The following is a 19249-nucleotide window of genomic DNA, read 5'->3' on the forward strand; positions in this document are numbered from 1 at the left end:
ATATGAAAATGTTACCAAAAGGTTCAATATTTCATATTAAAATTATAAGCAAGTAATAATAGCAAAGTAATTATTATTTTATCAATGAAGAAGTTTTAATTAATATAATAAAATGTTAAAACATTCAATTTTGTATTTTTACTTTTAACTATATATATTTTCAATTTGTATGATTGAATAAATATTTTGATGTTGATTTTTGAATATTTACTTTGAAAAATATTATTTTCGGCCGTTTTTTTTTAAATCTTTGATTATGTTTATAGTACACTTGCATGTGTCTAATGTAAACAGAAGACATTAAAAAAATTTAATAGATTTTCTTTTAAAAAGATTTTTAAAGAAAGTTGTTTGTCTCTACTTATTAGAATACACGTCGTCGAACATAACGATATTCCACAAAGATCAAAGAGAAAAAAATGATTAAAATAAATCCAAATCATCTAAGATGACGAGAGTAAAAAAAATCTTTTTACATTGAAAAGTAAAAAATATGGACAGGCGATGGTAGGAAATTTGATCAGAAATATAATATTATACATAACGTAATGATATGAGGCGGAGAACAGCTCTGGATGAACCAGCTGGTAAACTACTAAATTTATTAAACGTCTATCGTCTATGCTGTTACATTATAAATATATCGATTGAATATTATACGCCTGCCATTAAGATCAAAGATGAAAAACATCTCGAAATAACATCAACTGCTACGCGCAACACTTTGAAAACCGGAAACACGCGTAATATTCGATTCTTTCTTCCGGTGTCCCGCAACACACTTACCACTGCGTTATAATAATAGGTAACTAATAAAGGGCACATGATCATAATTTATACAATACTCTTTCACGTCCGCGCCACTATTGCACGATGTATTATGATCGTCCTCGGAGTGGTTGGTAACACATTTTCAACTCCTAAAAGGCTTTTCACCGTTAAGTAATCATTAAAAACGAAGACACTCAGTCGGACGAGAATCGGTCACACTCGATAACCCTGCACCGTGGATATCTGATGGCTGCAAAAGAGGAGATACCGAAAAGTCCTACATATATGGCGATGGTACGATATTCGATTAGAAATATAATATTATAGACAACGTAACGATGTGAGGCATGAACCAGCTGATAAACTACCAAACTATTATACGTCTATAGTCTATACATTATGAATATTAAATTGATTGAATATTATACGCTTGGCGTTGAGATCAAAGATGAAAAAAATCTTTAAAGAACGTCGACTGCTACGCACAACCATTTGAAAACCGGAAGAGTGTAATTCGATTCTTTCATCCGGTGTCAACAAACTCACCACCGCATTGTACTGATAGGTAACTAATAAGTGCACACGGTCATAATGCACAATACTATCTCGTCCTCGCCACTAATGTATGACATAAAATCGTCCTCGGAGTGGTCACACATTTTAACTCCTAAAAATATTGTTTTTCAGTGATTTTTAATAACGATTACAATTAACGACGACTCTCAACCGTATAAGCATTGGTCACACTCGGATATCCCTGCACCTCGGATATCTGATGGCAAGAGAGAAAAGAACGACAAGTCCTACACATTCACCGTTCAACATATTATTATATCATGACTGACCGAAGAATGCATTTAGAATCATCTTCAAAATGTTTCCAACCCGCGGAATCACATGGCCAGACCCAATAACAATCAAAAATCTACTACGGAATTTCTCATATTATTTATAATCCAATGTAAACAAACTATAGAATTTAAATAACATATTATATTATAACTTCATAATATGTATTCACAAGTCAAGACATGTTGTAAGTAATAAAATATTAGCGCCGATTGCTATAGGGGTTGTTTTCTTGGTAAATAATATAATAATAATAATAATAATAATGATAACAATGATAATGATAACGACTGTTGGCGTTGCTGTGTGCTGTGTGCAAACAAAACCGTATAGCAGGTGGAAGTAAAGTTAAAAAAAAAAAATCATTTTCTGCTGCGCGGGCACATACGGCGTCCGGACGTTATGGGACGTGCCAGAGCCGCCAGTCTTCGGGCGTAATAAAAGTTGTTCGGGATGAGATAACTGTTACTATTACCGAACATAGACGGGAGGGATTTATTTACGGTTGTTTGCGACCACTGATATACGATTCACGTCCTGTGTACAATACAGGCGCGTGTGGGAATAAAGCGTATTAATAATTTACCATGACGTGCTACTGTCGGCTTCTGACGGACAGACTGACAGACGAAAACAAAAGACGATTAAAATCGCGATCTCCGCGACGATCCAACGTAGAATATTATTTATTTTTGTACTCTCAGTGTACGTATTTTTTTTTTAATATTGTGTACACGCACACCTTGTTGACGATTCCTGCTGCAACTGTTGCATACAACTGTACTGTCCGAATCGTCTCGATGCGATGTCGTGAGAAAATCTGAAAATAAATCCATACGAATGGGGAGGAGGGGGGGGGGGAAATGCAAATAATTGCAACGAAAAACTCGTGACATTGAAAGAAAAATATGAAAATTCTTGCGTAAGGACCCACATATACGATATACATGATATTTTGACATTGTCGGTGCTTATTATAGGTACTTATAGGGGTTTATTTGGACTTTGAATAATTTACAAAGATGTTGTATTGTACCTATCTAGGTAAATATAATATAGGAATAGTTAAGTACACACAATAATACGATAATATTTTATAATATATACATGCAACACATTCCGTAGGTAAAACCTCGAGGGGAATATAAAAAATGTGCAGTAAAATCGATTTATCAATATCAGCGCACAAAATAGAAAAACGAAAATCTTGTTGAGTACACGAAAATTAAAGTTATAATTAATATAAAAAAAAACATAATATATTAATGAAAAAAAAATGTATCTATAAACAGCGTAATAGGTATGTGCATAATACGGCAAGAGATTGTTTGAAATTAAGAGGTTAATAATATTGTACTATGTGTGCACTTTACAATACATTTTATAGTCTGGCACTGACCAAGGTACAACAAAGAATTTATTTAGGGCATTAAAAGTAAAAGGGAATTTGATTGATAAACTCACGATTGACAATTGTAGGTATACGCGTGTGTGTCGGAAGTAGTTTTTATTTGTTTACAATATTATTATAGACTACAAATAACCGAACTACGACATACGATATGAGAAAAAAGACTTGACGTGTACAAGATAGACGAATAATTTACGTATTTAATAATCGTGTAGATATTCGAAAGCTCGAGGACGTCTTATACTATAACATGGAAACGTTTAACCCGTGTAATCGTATTTCAGAGATTTTTAAGCCCTTATATTGTACCGGGACAATGCAGTACAAAGTTTACTGTAAATCGGTCAAAGGTTTTACAACCGTATACTAAAAGAGCTTTCAAAAACATTGCAGATTATTATGCTAATTTGAAGTTCGCTCTGGTTCACCACGAGTTTTAGGATACAGTTTACTTTCTAAACGATGGGTAGTTTAAATGAACAGGTCAATTATTAATCGTTTCATGTTCGATTCGGTCCTACAGTTATTACACAAGAAGTACAGAATATATACGTCGTATAAATGGGAAATGGCGGAAAACCACTTGCGATGCGTAGAGCATAATATAATAATAAAAACGTCTACCTACAGATATCTGTTACATACTTTTCTATAATTTCCGAATGATATCTTGTAAAAACTCATATTTTCACCGCCTAACCTTACCAATTTACAGTAGACGGAATACAATATTATTTCAATTTTAATATAAATCATTTAAGTATAAACCATGTTAGATGAATTGTACAATTAATATAATATATATTATAATATAATAGTTACAGTGTTCCTACCTTCATCTTTTTTATTCTAGAACAACCATTAAAAAGTTACTGTAGGTATTGAATTTTTTTTAAACTTATCTTTTCACTTGTTTGATAATAATCTCTGAGAATTTATATTCTTACAAGTTTAATCAAACCACTTTAACCCCCAGGGCGTCAAAACTTAATAAAATAGCTATTCTAAAAAACAATTCATTTCTGTTAGCAGAAATTGAATTAGGTACCTATTTGTATTTTAGCTTATTATACCATTAATACTATATTAGCCTAAGAGCACAAACCTTAATAACTCAGAAACTAATAGTTTGAATTTCGATCTAAACATGACAAAATTTAAAAAAAAATCATCCAATTAACAATTTACAGTTAAATGGGTGGTTCTAATTTGGATACAAACAAATTTGAAATGACACAGGACTTCAAAATACATCACCTTATAAGGTAAAATACATCCAATAGTAGGTACTTGCAAAAATATGGCCTATAAGCATATTATTTAAAAATTCTAAAAATCTCAATTTCATTAAATGCATAATTTAGAAGAAAAGTGGGATACGCAATGGCATACTTGGTGAATCACTTTAAATTATATAAGTTGTATATAATTATTTTTTGTTTTGTTTTATTATTATTAGAAAATCCAAATCGGTAATTATAATTACCTAACCTATAGGCACCTGCCTACTAATAATATTACCTTTGATATGATGTTTTGTGAATATCCCGTTGTAGCTTTCAATACATTTAATTTCTCTCATGATATTATCTATAATAAATCTTACAGTTTTTTCAACACATTTTGGTATGCATCTTTTAAATTTTAAATATTTACTATTCGTTGACATATTAAATACACTGTTATACATATATACATATGATACTGCATAAGTATCAGGATATACTATACAGATTGTACCTAACCGTGTTTCTAGTGTTGGGAATTTTGAATTGTGATCGATGATAATATTATTTTAACATTTTTAGTTTGTGTGATTTATATAAAATAGAAACTGTATGAGTCTTCGTCTGATTCAGTAAAGCAAATTGATATAACACGTAGAATTTTGTAACTCAGAAAACTAAGTCATAGTCATATATTAATTATTCAGATTTCATATCGTTTTGAGTTTATTATTAACTTATCGATAATATGATGACTAATACTGGCTTGAAATCTTGGAAATGTCAATAAATTGTTAACAGAACTGTCTAGTAACCACGTCATTGTATGAAAAACAAACTTGAGTTTGTTACAATACAGCCAGACCTTATAAACTGTTATTCGGCGAACCAATTGTTTTTAGCAGGGTCCGATAGAACTCGCAAGATAACGTCCAAGTTAGAGGTGGGATTTCCGTTATATTAAAATGAACGATCACACATATTGCAAAAGGACGTGCGAGTCCGAAACACAGTTGTACCAGTATAATTTGAGCATCATATCCTTTTCAAAATGCATCTGTTTGACGGTACACCAGAGGAAAACGCACGGTGAGAAACCATGCTCGTGTAACGTGCGCAACAAGTGGCTTAATCGAAGCTATAATCTGACGAAGATACATGAGGGCGAGAATCGGTACCAGTGTGATGTGTGCGGTAAGTTGTTCAATCACAACAACACTTTGATAAATCACCAGCGGACTCACACGGGTGAGAAACCATTCCCATGTGATGTGTGCGGTAAGATGTTCCGTCAAACCAGCACTTTGATCCATCACAAGCGGACTCACACGGACGAGAGACCGTTCCTATGTGGAGTGTGCGACAAGTCATTCCTCCGAAGAAGCCATTTGACGGAACACCAAAGGATGCACACAGGTGAGAGACCATACCCATGTGATGTGTGTGGCAAGTCGTTCATAAAAAGCTCCAGCATGAAGAGACACCGGTTGATTCACTCAGAACTGATCAGAGATATTTGATCTATGAATTAGACAGAGTTTAAATTGGGTGTCATTAAGTTATGATTCGCTTGGCTGTTGCAAAAATCACATTCCACATGCACGTAATGTGATTAATGCGCAACGTTCACGATGTTCTGTGCATGTATAAAATGTATTAAATATTTTTTTAAAGGAATAGTAAATAAAACTATCAAATGGTTTCTGATAATGAAACTTACAATCATTAAATAATCAGTCTTACATAAATAACTAATAATTAAATGTGTTTATGTATTATACCTAGGCATGTATGGCCTATACGAATTATATGCTTATTATGTATAGCAAACGTTGATATAAAATCAAGTTTTATTGAACATAATATTATTTAATATAATTATACATAACATACATAGTATGTTTAAGAATAAATGAAACGTATTATTTGATATGGTAATAATGGTAGTTATTGATTGTTCAGTCACATTTATGTTTTGATTTAATTGTTATTTATGTATGAATGACATTTTTTTAATAATTTACAATTTTATCAAAAGATTTGATCCAATAGCCAATATTCAAATTTATAAAAAAAAATCTCATAAATATTATTTAAACAAAACAGGTTATTATGTTACAATCAATAAATTTTTTTTAAATTGAATTTAAATATTGATGCAATATTAATAAATGTTTAAAACAAAGTCTGGGAATGTAAAAAAATATGTAAAACATGGCTAGTTTTTATTTCGTTCAATAGCTTAAACTATAATGTTATCCAATAAGCATAATCCAATTAACTAATTTATTTTATTGATATTTTATTAAGTCATAAGGTGTATACAGTTTTGAAATATATTATTTCTCAGAAGTTTTTTTTTTAACGAAGTACTTATAACAAAATTGGGAAAATATAAATCAATTAACTTTTCAAAAATAACGTAATTGCATTCGTAATATATTTGCTATTAGGTAGATATCGTTCGTTAAAATGATTATTTATAATTTTTTGATGTCTCATGGACACATAAACATAATACATTTTTTTGATTGAGAAAAAAAAATATTCACCTTGAAAAATAATGCGTCGCTAATCGTTGATAAACAATTTACTAGCGTGTAACTACTTATTAGTAGGTACCTACGTGTATAGATACCTAATGAAAATAATATGTGGAGTCGTCTAATGTACTACGGTGAAATTGTTTAAATGATTAGGAATAATTATTGTGTTTAGTGTTTGAAAAGAGAAAAACGTTTCCTGTAGAAGTGAATATGTGATCAATATATTATTATTATTAATTTACCGATCGGGATTAGTTTATTATATAATATATCATATTATATGACATAAAACGTTCAACTTACAATTACTATTCTGGTTAGGAAAATATATGTTATAATATCCTATTTTATATTATATATAAAGTATGAATATATAATAGTATTATTATACTATTTTAAGTATGAATCCTTTTATGAATCCGGCTACGAAAAAAAATGGTTATATATACTAAAGTATCTCGGTTCATTTTTAATTAAACAGCAACTTTCAATAAAACTCATCGTCAGTGTTTTTATTTTATCTTCTGTCGTAGTATAATTATACGAGACTTGAACTATTGAAGATATTAAAGAGTTGTGTCATAAAATATCAATAAAACGTTATAATTTACCCATCGAATAATTAAAAATTATATCGATATGAAAAGTACTAATCCCAATAAGCTTAAGCTTAATACGAAAAAAAGTTTAATTGAATGCATCAATGAATTAATTGTAACAGGTGGGTTGTAAATTATCAGTTGGGTTTTGTTTTCGCCCACGAATCAGATAAACCACCCGAATCTATCTGAAACATCCCTTTGCATTTTGACCGAAACAGCCATCCACTAAACTTTGTACCTGCAAATTTGAGTGACACTATACTTATTATAATATTATCGACTTATGCACAGCGTCGTATACATACGTATTATAAATTGAGAACAAAATAAATTTATATTATCTTCTGGTATAATTATTACAATAGCCAATACTCAAAAATAATTTAATATTTGAATCATATCGAAGAAAAAATGAATAAAAAAAAATAATGATGATAGGTACCTATTTTATTCGTCCACTGACGAATGAATTTATGCAGATAAAGTTGTTTGGATGCCGACCCATAGTTGGTGGTAAGCTTTAATGCGATTAATATTTAATATTTTGATGCTTTTATATATTTTTCACTGGGCAACCATATACGGCTGTAACGAATAACACATTATAATATCACTAAAAAGGTAAACCAGAGGATAATACTAAAACAATATACGTGTTAATATATTAATTATAATTAATTTCAACTGTCAATATAATAATATTAATATTCACTGGCCATCAACTGATATATTGCATGAATTTGTAATATATTATACTGTATTATATTGTTGAGTTCTTAATAAATGTATCTAACAAAAAAATTACATGGGAACACATCAAAAAAAAAATTTACCGAAATGTATGAACATTTTCTTAAGTACCACTTTACACACATTTATACGAAATCGCGAATCGTTACGCTTAGTGAACATTAGAGTTGTTACCTATAACCATGATTGTCAATGGCATCTCCCAGCAATATCCCCGATTAAAATGTCATGGCTTTTGATGATAAAATAGTTAAAAATCATAAAATCGGTACTATTTCAATAAGAGGCTGCATATTCCGGTTTATCCGAAATCGTAGATAGGTATTCTGTTTTCGATACGAAACTTTTTAAACGTTTGAAGTTCAAGAACAATAACAACAAAAACAATTCAAGGAGATCGAAACAAAAAGATACAATAGATTTCGCTGCGGATTGGAATTTTTCGGTTGCACAATGTATAATAATATTATAGAATATACCTACCCACTACTGAAACATAAAACCAACGTCTACAGTATAAAAACATTAAAAGTCTTTCAGAAGAGAGGTAAATAGTTGTTAGATCAAAAAGAATGAAAATAAAAGGATAAAACAACACACACGCCACCAGGTACACGTGACACACACACGTGGTTATAAATAATAATAAACATATACATATATATATATATATATATCATGTGATCATTTGAGAGGGAATGCGTGCGTGCTTGTAGTGATTTATAATATTCTACTATTATATACGTAAGTATAATGCATTTCGTACAAAATGGTCTGTGACGTGCACGCGGGATCCCATAATATGAAATCGTCAAAAATAGCCACGGTTACATCCGTCGGCAGGGTCCCCAAATGCTGAAGCCGTATGAACATATTATCATTATTATATTTTTTATTTGAATTTTTTTTTTATTTAAGTATATACTAATTGATTGCCAAGCAGACGAATTCCCATGGTCCATTTCATTATTTTGATATTATATAATAAGTATCAACGTCGATAATCGAAATAGAAGTTGTTGAAATAGGTATTTAAAGAAATTGTGTTCAAAGTAGGTACGCACTGTCTAACGATGATTATTTGAAAATTATAATAATTCATTTGGATTTACTAAATTTTATAGTTTGTTAACATAGTCTGAGTACAATAAATACTATATTATATCAAAAATACTATTTATACATTTTATTTTTTTTTGTAAAATCAATTTTAAAGGACTAAAACTATCAACTTTAGTATATTTACATTTTAAAACTCAGAAATTACCTACTTTAGTTATTATTCAAAAATCAGAATTTGAGTAAATTGGTATTATTAAAGGAAAGATTGGAGATAAACGTTCTTGAAAAATCACTCTGTACTATAGGTACTCACAAGGTTGTTTTAAAAGTAATAGCTTATTTTCTCAAAAAGTAATAACGTTTTGGGAAGTATTTTTTTTTACATCATTTTAAATTTGAAGTCATCACAGAGCAATATTTAAATAAAAAATAAATTGTATTGTTATTATAAGTTCGTTACTTTTTTGAATCACAGCATATATTTTTTATTTCATATTTTTCAGTTCATTAGTTTAATGGGAATTTCATACCTACATTAATATTTTATTTTGAACAAGTATTTATAGTTATACCTACTTATAAGTACCTATTGAAAGTTATGATGAGCTGAGGAAAGTGACGGGGTTAACTGGAAAAATGTATTCTCTTCAAAAGTTACACCGCTCTTAGACAATTTAAACACTTTAAAGTTACGAGTAATTAACTAATCGTTCAAGGTACACTATCATAACATTTTGTTATGGACATTTTAATTTCGAATGTATGATATACAATAAAATTGCATAAAATAACAAATTTTTAAATTTATATTACCCATGCGGTTACGATTAATGTTTGATCACACAATTTGATCATCTCCTATGTCGCCCACTAAGACAGTAACAACATATTATAATCAAATTGTGTGTTATCGTCGATTATAAGTATTATTTTTCTCGAATAAGTTAAAATATATATAACTCACGATTTTTTTTTTTGTATTTCATATTTAAGTTGAAAAACGGCAAAGGAACATATTATCTAATTGTCCCGTTGAAAGTTTATCGGGAGGTATCATAATATGGCTAATATACAGCATGCGCTAGTGTGACGCTAAATTAATTGGTATACATTTTACTACAAAGATTTCAGTTGAAGATCCTTATAAAACTATGGTAAATATATTAAACTATACAATTACCATAATTTCGACTCGTTTTTTTAGCAATTGTTTTGAGTTCGCAGAGTCATATACATAATATTATATCATGAAATATAAATCGTAAATTAGTAAAAACGTGCTTTACAACAATATTTCTTCAAATCTCAACACATTATTTAATTTGAACTTGACACAATTTTTCTCGTTTGTAAATATTTTCCAATCTAGTATGTAAAGTACTTATATGTTATTGGAGGACAGTGTATTTATGGATAGCGTCCAGTAGCAGCACCTATATTTAGTATTATATATATGACATAGCGATTCACGTGTATGTAATAATAATATTACGCAGCGATATAGATATATTTTATAATAGTTTATTCCGAAGTTTACTTTAACAACTTTTTTACTTCCCGCGAGAACCCAATCCAAATATTTTTCCAGCTCGGGTATATCGCACCTTGGAGACATGTGTATACCTACTTACTTTTCAATATCACTCGAGTCCTGTTTTATTCGCTTGCGGTCGGTATAATACATAACATATATATATATTGCTGGTCAATAAACATACAAGCCACGAAACATTGTATTGCAGGTCACCAAAGTTGTGACACTTATAAATGTACAATATACATAAGTGAAGCTTGGGGAATACCAGTCACCCGAGCAAGAAATCAAAATATGTCTCCAAAAATATTAATTTAATTAAAACTATTATTTATTATATAGTTCTATTGAAAATCGAAGCACTGGCATGTTGGCCACATTATTACTCAGTTTTGAGTTATTATGAAAACAATTTTTTTTACTATCTAAACTTAACCAGTATTAACTCATAATGTTGACTGGTATTGACCGAATTGTCTTACAAAAACAAAAATAGTTTCAATAATATATTGTATGTCGATAACATTTAATATTATATAATAACTTGTTCGAGTATAAAAACACATTTAGTAGTTATGTGTTTTGGCTTATATTAAAGGGAAACAAATGCAAATATCGTCAAAATTGTTGCCTCACAATGATGATAAAACTTAAAGTTATTAGTATTGTTTTTTAAGTGGGTGATATAATGCGGCAGTAATAAACGAATTATTCCGGAAAAAAAAACAGATGGTAATCAGTAATCACGGATCGACATGTACCCACCAATTTTATACTTGGATAGCATTACTTACTAAACCTAAGTGTTGATATATGCCTAAGAATATGAATACTTTTTTTTTTATTTTTAGGAACATCGGTGACTATATTATAGTAATATGACCACTGTGAATTAACCGTATAATTATATACTGAAGGGTTGTACACTACCCTAATACATAATATTATATAATAATAGCGATTTTTATTTTATTAGCATTTACTAGTACGTAACTATTATAATAGCTCGACAAAAATTAGGGTAATACAAATAAAAGGATAATACTACGCAAATATATAATACACGATAGTATTTTAAACTAATCAATATAATTAATATAGATATAGGTCAGTTAACACTTAAAATAAGCGACAAGTAAATAATAATAATTATACGCATTGTTTAAACGATATTCATAAAATATTATAACCATCATCATAATAAAACCTAGATAGGTGCCCCTACTATACTAATCTGGAATGCAGGAAGTGTCATAATGTTTTTGAGATGATATTATCATGTTATGCGAGTATAATTGGAACGGATGTAAAAATAATTTCGTCCACATACAATAACAAATCCAGGACGACGACTCCGCAGGATTTTCATAATATAATTTTCATATGGACATTATAATTTTGCGTAGTATATAATATTCTAATGTAACGTTATTAATCGCATACACGGTGGATGACCGGTAGACGGACACTGCAATAATATTATGCATTTTCCTGCCAAGCTGGTCGAGGGGTCAGATTAACCGTATATAAGGACATTAAAAAAATATTATTTTGTAATTTTTTTTTTTCTTTACGACCCCTATGTTTTTTGTTTTGTTGTCCACGAAAATGCAATTTTTTGGGCCTAAGTCGAAAACCGTAAACGGTGAACAAGCAATAAATGCATAGGGTACTTATATTATTATTTAACAATAGTACCTAATTAATATGTTTTGTGATACGATGACGCGCTCTTGGAAAATCCGTTTGAAAATTGTAAACATTTTTGATCAAATCAATTATTAAACAAAAGGAAAAACAAATTTTATTGCGTAATTAATATAAACATTTTTATTTTATTTTTTTTATAAGAAATATACAATCTATATTAGGTACTTAGCATGATAGGTATATGAGATAAAAGACTTAAAAAATAACGTGGTAGACGTCATTAAGAAGTCACCCACTAGTGACTCTTTGCTTGAGGGTATGTAAAAATAAAATAAAAAATAAAGTATTTCTAAATCCTAGTTATAATATAATACACCTACTTTGAGACATTATTATATATTATTATTATTCAATATATATATATATGAAATTCAACTAAGTATTCGGGTTGTGAGCAAATAATCAGAAATAATAATAAAAGAAAAACTCGAAAAACTAATTGCACTATATTGCTGCACTGTACAAACCATCGTGGGCACTTGATAAATCGAATAACAGACTTTGTATCTGAGGGTCTTCGTTTCTGAGCGTTTGACGTTTATATTATATAATAATATAATATAGTATACCAATGGAATAGTGGTATACCACCATGGTAACATTGTATGGATAACGGTTATTACGTATTATTTTGTAGAGCGTCATCTATACATAAAAATTATAAATAATTATATCCAATTGATGCCACCAACTCGCATATTATACATTTAAATTAAATGACAAATAAGGCGCAAGTGTCGAAAAAATATGTATATTGTACCAATAATAACGATAGTATTTTTTGTGATATTAACGTCATTGTTCAAAGCTTGAACGTACGTGGCCTAAAAATATATAATTCAATGGTAATTACTTATTACCTATATATAATGTATTTGTAAGTGAAATTTATAATTATAATCGTCACTTGTATAATATAAATATATATGATTTTGAGTTTTTTTTACATAAATCACAATGTAAAACAACTTTTTTCTAAGTTATTAAATTATTTTTAGTTTTATTATAAATCAATATAATAATTTTAACAAATTATATTATGTTATTTTTTTTTAATTATAATGTTTTAGTTTAAGATCTTAATTATTCCAGTCTTTGGTACATTATTTAATAAGTAATACTTACTAAAATTATTGAAGAATTGTTTTCTTCAGTAAAAAAAAGTGTTTAAAAAAAATAAAATATTAAGAATAATATCGACGAAATATTGGTTAAATCATTAAATAATTGCACAAATCTTGTTAGTCCGAATTACACAAAAAAATATAAGGTGTCCTGCCAAGTGGTAAAAGTGAATGGTGTGATGATGAAAAAAAATATTTCGATAATTATTAGAGTAGAATCTCTAACATCACACTATATTAATTATCTTTTAAGTAATGATCATGTATTGTGGGGTTAAAATGAATGATAATGGTTAAATTTCCAACCCTTTGCATATTTATGTTACAAAGAAAGATAATTAAATTATAATAAGACACTAATAAATAACCATTACAATATTGCTGGTAAGTACTTCATAAAATAACGGTCTAGTTGCATTAGAAAACAATTTAGTAAAATATCCATATATACTTTGGATACGATAAAACAATTTTGTTATTATACATAGATTTTTCGATAGGGTTTTTATTTTATTACGAATCAACGAAATGCGCAAATTTCTTGTACGGTTTATCACACACAAGCATATAAATAATATAATAATATGGTTCAACGTAGAATGTTAAATGCGTGGTTTACTATTTTATGATTTATTTTTATCGAATGAACCTATATTTAGTAACTACTACGTATAATATAAATAATAATGATCTATAATAGTAATAAAGTACTAACTATAATATCAGTTAATAATGGCCTATAGTGTGTGCAAGAGATGTGCCTATACGGCTATACCAAAGGTTTTGTTTATAGGTAATAATTAACAAATTTAACATTTTTAAGTTTTAAACACGTACCTAGTTTATTGAAACATTTTATTTGTTGCAGTGCACAACTAATAAGTCAGCGCGAAGTAATAATATTATACTTTATTAGTGTTTATGTCGCAAAAAAAGACATTTAATTCACTTGGATAATTGGATCTGATAAGTGAGGGATGAACAATAATATAATATTTATGGCTCAATACTCAATAGTTATATATTACATATTATATAAAAGTAGTATAAGCAAGTAGTAACTAATAATTATATTGTATCCGACATAAACATAATAATAATTTATGTTATATTATATTGTATAAGTAAATAAAGGGCGTCACCAGAGCCAACCAAAAAACTTTAAATATAACCCGGTACTGTTCAAATCATATAATATGACAATTTGGATGGCATATGATTGAAACTACTGAAGCAGCGATGAGTTACCAATTATGGGTATATTTTATGCTATTTTATGCTATTTAATTATTGTTTTAATGTTAAATCTTATTTTATTGTATTTTATATTATGCAAATCTTATTTTACTCATAATATATTATGTTTATTCTAATATAGTACTGTTGCTTAACTCGATGACGATGATAATAATAATAAAATAGTAAATATTACTACCTATGTAGGTATATTGTATAATAAACTGGGTGATTCCCAGTTTAACAAAAATATTTTAGCATCTGATGTCCTAACATTTATTACTAAAGCCCGAATAACTCTATCCATTCCCTGTTGACATAAGGTATGCCATATACGCCGATCACTTTCAGACGTAAAAAAAAACAAACCAAATTATTAAAAGCACTTTAATTAAACACCGGCATATAGTGGTAATCGCGTCACGATTAGTGACGGTAGTACAATAATTAATACTGGCTTGAAATTGTTAACAAAACTGTCTGGTAACCACGTCATAGTACGAAAAACAAATTTGAGTTTGTTGTGTCAATATAATAATACATTCAGACCTATATATATATGTACACACATATATACTTATATTCGGCGAACCAATAGTTTTCAACAGGGCCCGCGATGAATTACGCAAGACGACGGTGAGTTAAAGGTGGGATTGACTTCATATTATAATGAACGATCACACCTATAGACGAAGGTGCGAAGCCGAAACACAGTTTTACCAGTGTGATTTGTGCAACAAGTCCTTTTCCAATAGCACCTATTTGATTGTACACCGGAGGGTGACTCACTCAGGTGAGAAACCATACTCGTGCAACTTGTGCGAAAAACGGTTCAATCAAAGCTATAATCTGACGAAGCATCGGCGGATACACAATTGCAAAAAACGGTACGAGTGCGACGTGTGTGACAAGCAGTTTGCAGTTAAAAGCAGGTTGGTCGTTCATAATAGGATACACACGGGTGAGAAACCATTCCTGTGTGAAGTGTGCGGTAAGTTATTCTGTTACAACAATAGTTTGATAAATCACAAGCAGACTCATATGGGGGAGAAATCATACTCGTGCGACGTGTGTGACAAGTGGTTTGCAGTTAAAAGCAGGTTGGTGGTTCATAAGAGGATACACACGGGTGAGAAACCATTCCCGTGTGATGTGTGCGGTAAGGTGTTTAGTTACAATAGCACTTTGATGAATCACAAGCAGACTCACGCGAGCGTGAAAACGTTCCCGTGCGAAGTGTGCGACAAGCTGTATTCAAACAAAGACACGCTGATGATTCATATGAGGATACACAAGGGTGAGGAAAAACCATACACGTGTATCGTGTGTGGCAAGTCATTCACGCAAAAAAGTAATATGACTATACACCATAGGTTGCACACAGGCGAGAAACCATTCTCGTGTGAAGTGTGCAACAAGTCATTCAATCAAAGAATTCATTTGACGCTACACCAATGGAGGCACACAGGCGAGAGATTATACCCATGCGACGTGTGTGGAAAATCGTTCACACAAAGCTACACCAGGAAGAGACACCGGTTGATTCACTCAAAACTCATTAGAGATATTTGATCTATGAATTAGACAGAGTTAAAGTTGGGTGTCATCAAGTTACGATTCGCTGTTCTTGTGTAATTAGTATTGGTGATTTTTCTCTATTGCAGTTAGTTCTTACTAGTAGATAGTAATAAATTGCTATTGTTTTTTTTTTTTTTTTGTTTTGATGGCCTATGACGAAATCACCATTGTTGTTTTTAATTTTCCATTTAATGTTTTTAAAAATATCATTGCACCTGCACACAATTTGATTAATGTGCAACGTTCACGAATATAAAATGTATAACACGTATTAAATCTGTACTGCTGATAACTAAACCGCGGTTATATATTAATTATTCAGATTTCATATTAGCCATTAGCTCTTGAGTTTATTATTAAATTATCGGTAATACGACAGTTATAACTGGCTTCAAATTCTGGAAATGTCAATACATTATTAACATAACCGTGAGTTTGTTATGTTATTATAACAATACATTTAACTTATATATTTGGCGAACCTATAGTAATCAGCAGGACCCAATAAAACACGCGATACGGCGTCGACGGTACCAGTGAGATTGACATCATACTAAAATGAACGATTCCACCTGTAGCCGAAAGACGTGCGAGGCCGAAACACAGTTTTAGCAGTGTATTAAATTATTCTCCAACATCACCTAATTGACTGTACACCAAAGGACGACGCACTATGATGAGACACCATTGGCAACGTGTGCGATAAACGGTTCAGTCAAGTCAAAGATAACAATAATCGGTATGATCTAACAAAACATCGGCGGATACACAAGGACGAGTATCGATACCCGTTCGACGTGAGTGACGAGTTTGAAAATAAATTAATAATATATTCATTTGAGGATACACACGGAGAAACCATACCACATAAGGTGACGTGTGTGGCATGTAGTTTGCTGAAAGAGGGAACATAATGACACACCGGTGGATGCTGATCTGTGATATTTTAATGTATGGATAGGACATAGTTAACATTGGGTTTCATCGTCTTCTGGTTAGGTTCAGGTACTATATTTACGTATTAATTTTTTAGTATAGTTGTTTCTTAACGCAAACTAATATTTTTTATTCATAATTTATTTCAATTATATGCATTTTTATATTTTTTGTTTAGCGAATATCCTGGGGTAGTTTCTAACTAGTTGACCTCAAATTCAAAAATATATTTGTATTAATAAAATTATTCAGAAAAATATTCTTTTCAGCTGGTTTTTTAAATTAAAAACGTATAACGATAATATAATGCAAGGAATATAATTTGGTTTCAAAAACTTTGTGTTCCACAAACTTACAATCGTAAAGAAAAATTACCATTTTTTCAATAACAATGCCTTTAACTAAGAAAATTTGTGTTTAGAGTTATAATATTAAGAATCACCTAAATTATACAAATAGTAGGTGCGTAATAATTCGTAGGACCCTCGATAGAAGTGCGAATAAAACAGCTTCGGAGTTTCTATTTGTGTCTTGCCTACCACGACGGCACATGTACACGGAGAACAATATATTATTATATATAGGTAACTAAAAAAAAACAGTCATCAATATTATTTCTACGTCACGCCTAAAACCACGCTGTGGATATATTTTTATGCCATTCCTGTGCCGGTCCTCTTCGTTTTTTACGCGAACAGAGACTTTTTCAGAAGTTCAAAAGTAAGACTGCAAACACGTGGACATAAACGTAGATAATAATACTATATGATGTTAAAATATGAAACGTATTCGAGCGTACTCCACGCACTGTCAGGCCAAGATCAAGATATATCAAATATAATAGGTTTGGTGTTCAATTGAGTAATCCGACTGAAATATAATTGTAAATAATAATAGGTATATCGCAGTGATGATACATTTGTAATGAATAACATCACATATACGACATGTAATATATTTTACTATATATTGTTGATAATATTATATTGTACGGGGAAAGTTTATATCTATCTGCAACTTTTATACGATTTTTGTACTCAATTTATAATTCACGATTTAGTCTGGTTTCAATTTACACTAAAAAAATCCAACTTCTATACACATTTGTTTATTTTTTTTTTCAAATAAGAATAATACAATTTTATTGTAAATTGTTAAGTAGTTGAATTTTTGAATATTTGTATGCATTTAAATCAAAATTTGAACAAGATAGTAGTTTCTAAGATTTTAAAACGCATGCACCTATAAGTATACAATTTATGCTAGATAAATGGTTTTGAATAAAATATAAAATAAATGTAAATTATATGTAATTAGACAATTTTTATAAGTTATAAAATGTTTATATTCAATATAAACAAGTGTAATTATCTTAAAACCATCACAGCTGTTCCCATATTATTTTCTAACCATATAGTACCTACCATATAGTACACATACAACTCAAATAAATATCAGCATGGTTTCCTACATTACAACGTTTCTAAAAAATAAAAAACTATCTTTTTCACATATTTTTCCAGTAAATGAAATAATTACTGTTCTTTGAAAAAATAAAGATTGTATCGCCACAGGACACTCCACAGATGGCTTAAAAATTCGAGTAGGTCCTTGAAAATATGGTCCTTAAAAATTCCAAAAATTGGAATATTTCAATAAATGCACTGTTTAATAGAATAAATCTGGGTTACCTCACTTGGTGAATCGTCTGGAACCTACTACGTTTACATTCAAATAGGGCGTACTAACGTATACTTTATTGTAAGCATCTGAACAAGAAAATCGATTGCAGTTATTTAAAAAAATTGTTGTGCGAGGTCAAAACGAACCCCACTCGACCACAACAATGTTGTCAAAATATTCTACAGACCTATCGTCGATTGTGTGGATACAGTTGTTATTGTAACTGTGTTG

At 30.0% G+C, this 19249-nt stretch overlaps 3 protein-coding genes across 5 annotated transcripts in view; 2 read left to right on the plus strand and 1 right to left on the minus strand.

Annotated features, from left to right (window-relative positions):
• The window catches only part of LOC132935396 (pseudouridylate synthase RPUSD2-like), a 494051-nt gene that overhangs the window by 109884 nt on the left and 364918 nt on the right, over positions 1-19249 (minus strand). The window lies entirely within an intron of this gene.
• LOC132933660 (putative zinc finger protein 702) lies at positions 5223-5777 on the plus strand. The gene has a single exon (XM_060999930.1). The coding sequence runs from the start codon at positions 5223-5225 to the stop codon at positions 5775-5777; it is 555 nt and encodes a 184-aa protein (XP_060855913.1).
• On the plus strand, positions 15226-17869 carry LOC132935708 (zinc finger protein 271-like). Its single transcript, XM_061002323.1, has one exon. The coding sequence runs from the start codon at positions 15491-15493 to the stop codon at positions 16391-16393; it is 903 nt and encodes a 300-aa protein (XP_060858306.1). The 5' UTR covers positions 15226-15490; the 3' UTR covers positions 16394-17869.

This window comes from Metopolophium dirhodum, chromosome 1 (assembly GCF_019925205.1).
Source record: "Metopolophium dirhodum isolate CAU chromosome 1, ASM1992520v1, whole genome shotgun sequence".
NCBI classification, from domain to species: Eukaryota; Metazoa; Arthropoda; class Insecta; order Hemiptera; family Aphididae; genus Metopolophium; species Metopolophium dirhodum.

Excerpts from the sequence above, each read along its gene's own strand:
- LOC132933660 (XM_060999930.1), top strand. The coding sequence starts at position 5,223 with ATGAACGATCACACATATTGCAAAAGGACGTGCGAGTCCGAAACACAG.
- LOC132935708 (XM_061002323.1), top strand. The coding sequence starts at position 15,491 with ATGAACGATCACACCTATAGACGAAGGTGCGAAGCCGAAACACAGTTT.